Genomic DNA, 2,494 nt, shown 5'->3' with positions numbered 1-2,494 from the left:
GTGTAATGGACCGACGGATCACAGGTTGGCTACGGCCGCAGGTTTGGCTACGGCCGCAGGTTTGGGGACCTTCGAGTAAGAATGTTAAGAAATGCTAAAGTAAAGGAATAATATAACCGGATGATAGGTTGTTAGGTTTGAATGCATAAAAATGGATAAGTAACTGGAAAATGGGTGCTAGGGTGTTAGTATTGATTGAGTGTTTGATAATTGGGTTGTAGTGGGCGGTATTGAGTGTCCTCACTGAGTACTTTTGTATGCTCATGCCTCCTTTTGCGATGCAGGTAAGGTTGATTATGTAGACCGGAGCGCGAGGCTATAAAGACCATCGGCAAGAGTGTTTTAAAGGTGGATAATGTTGAGAGGTTTTGTAAAAGATATTTTATTGTAAACTACATGATTTTTAATACTTAGTATCGGGTTTCATTTATAAAGTTGTAGTACTTCTCATATTCATCCTATAAAAATTTGACTCGATCTTTTACTTAGAAATTTTCATGTGTTTTCAAAGATTCACGGGTTGGGTGTTTCACCTATCCTCTCTATCAGATTCTCTATTGATAAAAAAGTGATAGCTGTCCAGAGATCCGACTGTGAAATACAGTTTTTTCATCGAGAAACCAAGCAGATACTTAACCACAAATGCAGGGCAGGATCAGAGAGTATTCTCGGATTCTTTTGGAGCGACTCTCCACTATGTGATCTTGCAATTGTAAAAACCAGGTGGGGCTCTGTATCTTTTAACTTCATAGAAGGCCTTTCAGTTCTGGTTATGTATTATTTTTTTTTTCTCGCTAATAATAGTTTTCTTCTGTTTCTTGTCTCAGTGGCATGGACTTGTTTGCTTGTGATTCTATGTTGAATCTGTGTTTGGTGGAAACCAAGAAAGTGAATGTGAATTGGTACATCTACACACATGAAACTCGACTGGTTCTTCTTGCATCAGGATTGCAATGCAAGACAGTTACTGGATTTCAGGTATTACACAAAATTTATCATCAACTATAAACTAAATTGATAGATATTGTCCAGTACATGTGTGTAAAAAAAATCAAAGAATTATGAATTTTCTATGTTAAATAGCTTTTCCAACTATTCACGTACTTATGATGTATATGGTAGAGTTGTCAATCAGATTTTATGATTGAGTTTAAATTTATTTTAGTTATTGAATGGTTTAGGTACGAGCCTGATATTTATTTGATCTACTCTGCAGCTTTCCACTGCAGGGGTTGTTCTTTTACCGAGATTTGAGATGACCATGGCTAGATCTGAATCAAACAGCCAAACTATTCTTTATGTTTCTTTTTGGTTCTCTTCTCCTCCTAAAAATTTCTCGTCATTCACACTATGTAGCTGGAGAGTAATTCTTTACCATTCTCTTTCAGCTATGGCCGAATATATTGCTTACAAGTGGACAGGGAGGCTATGCAACTCCATACATACACAAGTTTGTTTTCCACATTACTGGGAATGTGATCATTGTTCAGGGCTTTGTTCTTTCTTCATTCATTCATTGGATCTTTTTTACAGGGTTCTTTACCAATGTACTCGAGTAAATTGTCGGTGAGTGTGGTTGACAATTTACTGCTTGTGCACCAAATCGAAGCAAAGGTTGTTATCATCTATGACTTATTTATGGATTCTCGAGCTCCTGTGTCTGCTCCTCTTCCTTTGCTGTGGAGGGGTCACCAAGGCTCAGACACATCGTCTCTAGCGGCTAACAAAGAAATTGAGAGCCCAGAATCATCCACAAGCAGTGAAAACATAGTCATGTATGAAGATGCATGGACCTTTCTTGCTCCAGACCTTATTCTGGATCAGACTAACAAGGTTCTGTGTAGGGTACATCTGGATCTTGAGGCAAGTTGGCTTTTCTTAGTTTATTTACATGACAATTGATTCTTGAATATTTCAAAAATGTTCAGTATTTACCATGATGTACTGCAGGCAATTTCCGCTAGCAGCTCAGACAGTACGTCCCTTCTAGAATTCCTGCAACGAAGGAAGTTGGAAGCAAATAAGGTCCCAAACTTTCTTTTGCTCTGCGCTTTAAGTAATGGTGTAATCTATAAGCATGATGGCGCACCGTTTTTCTGTTGGGGAAAGACACACGGCGCAGCGGAATGTCACGGTCGTGTTCCCCTGACCTTGTGCGAACCTGTGAGGAAAATACTTCGACGATGGCAAGATATCAAAGTTGCGATAACTAAATGAGACACACAATTTTTACGTGGAAAACCTCCTCGATGTGAGAAAGAAAAACCACGGGACCGTAGTCCACTCAAAAATCCACTATATAAATGGTATGAGTACAACCACGTCCTCCCTGTTCAACAGCCTGAACAGAACAGAGAATCTAGATACAAATAGCTATCTCCAACACAAACAACAACAACAAGAGAGCAACACAAAGCTTCAAAACCGGCAGCAACCAAACGACCTCAGCTCACAAAGATTCCGGCTTCCAGAAACTAATCCAACCGTACAAATC

At 39.3% G+C, this 2,494-nt stretch overlaps 1 protein-coding gene across 1 annotated transcript in view; it reads left to right on the top strand.

Annotated features, from left to right (window-relative positions):
• The window catches only part of LOC106292347 (uncharacterized protein C18orf8), a 9,732-nt gene that overhangs the window by 1,998 nt on the left and 5,240 nt on the right, over positions 1-2,494 (top strand). Inside the window, 6 exon segments of the mRNA XM_013727942.1 lie at positions 512-723; positions 828-978; positions 1,217-1,300; positions 1,363-1,454; positions 1,491-1,863; positions 1,951-2,025. Of these exon segments, the coding sequence (XP_013583396.1) occupies positions 512-723; positions 828-978; positions 1,217-1,300; positions 1,363-1,454; positions 1,491-1,863; positions 1,951-2,025 (987 nt within the window).

The sequence above is a fragment of the Brassica oleracea genome, chromosome C5 (genome assembly GCF_000695525.1).
Source record: "Brassica oleracea var. oleracea cultivar TO1000 chromosome C5, BOL, whole genome shotgun sequence".
NCBI classification, from domain to species: Eukaryota; Viridiplantae; Streptophyta; class Magnoliopsida; order Brassicales; family Brassicaceae; genus Brassica; species Brassica oleracea.
Note: the sequence above shows the minus strand (reverse complement) of the source record. Positions and strands in the feature narration are given on the sequence as shown.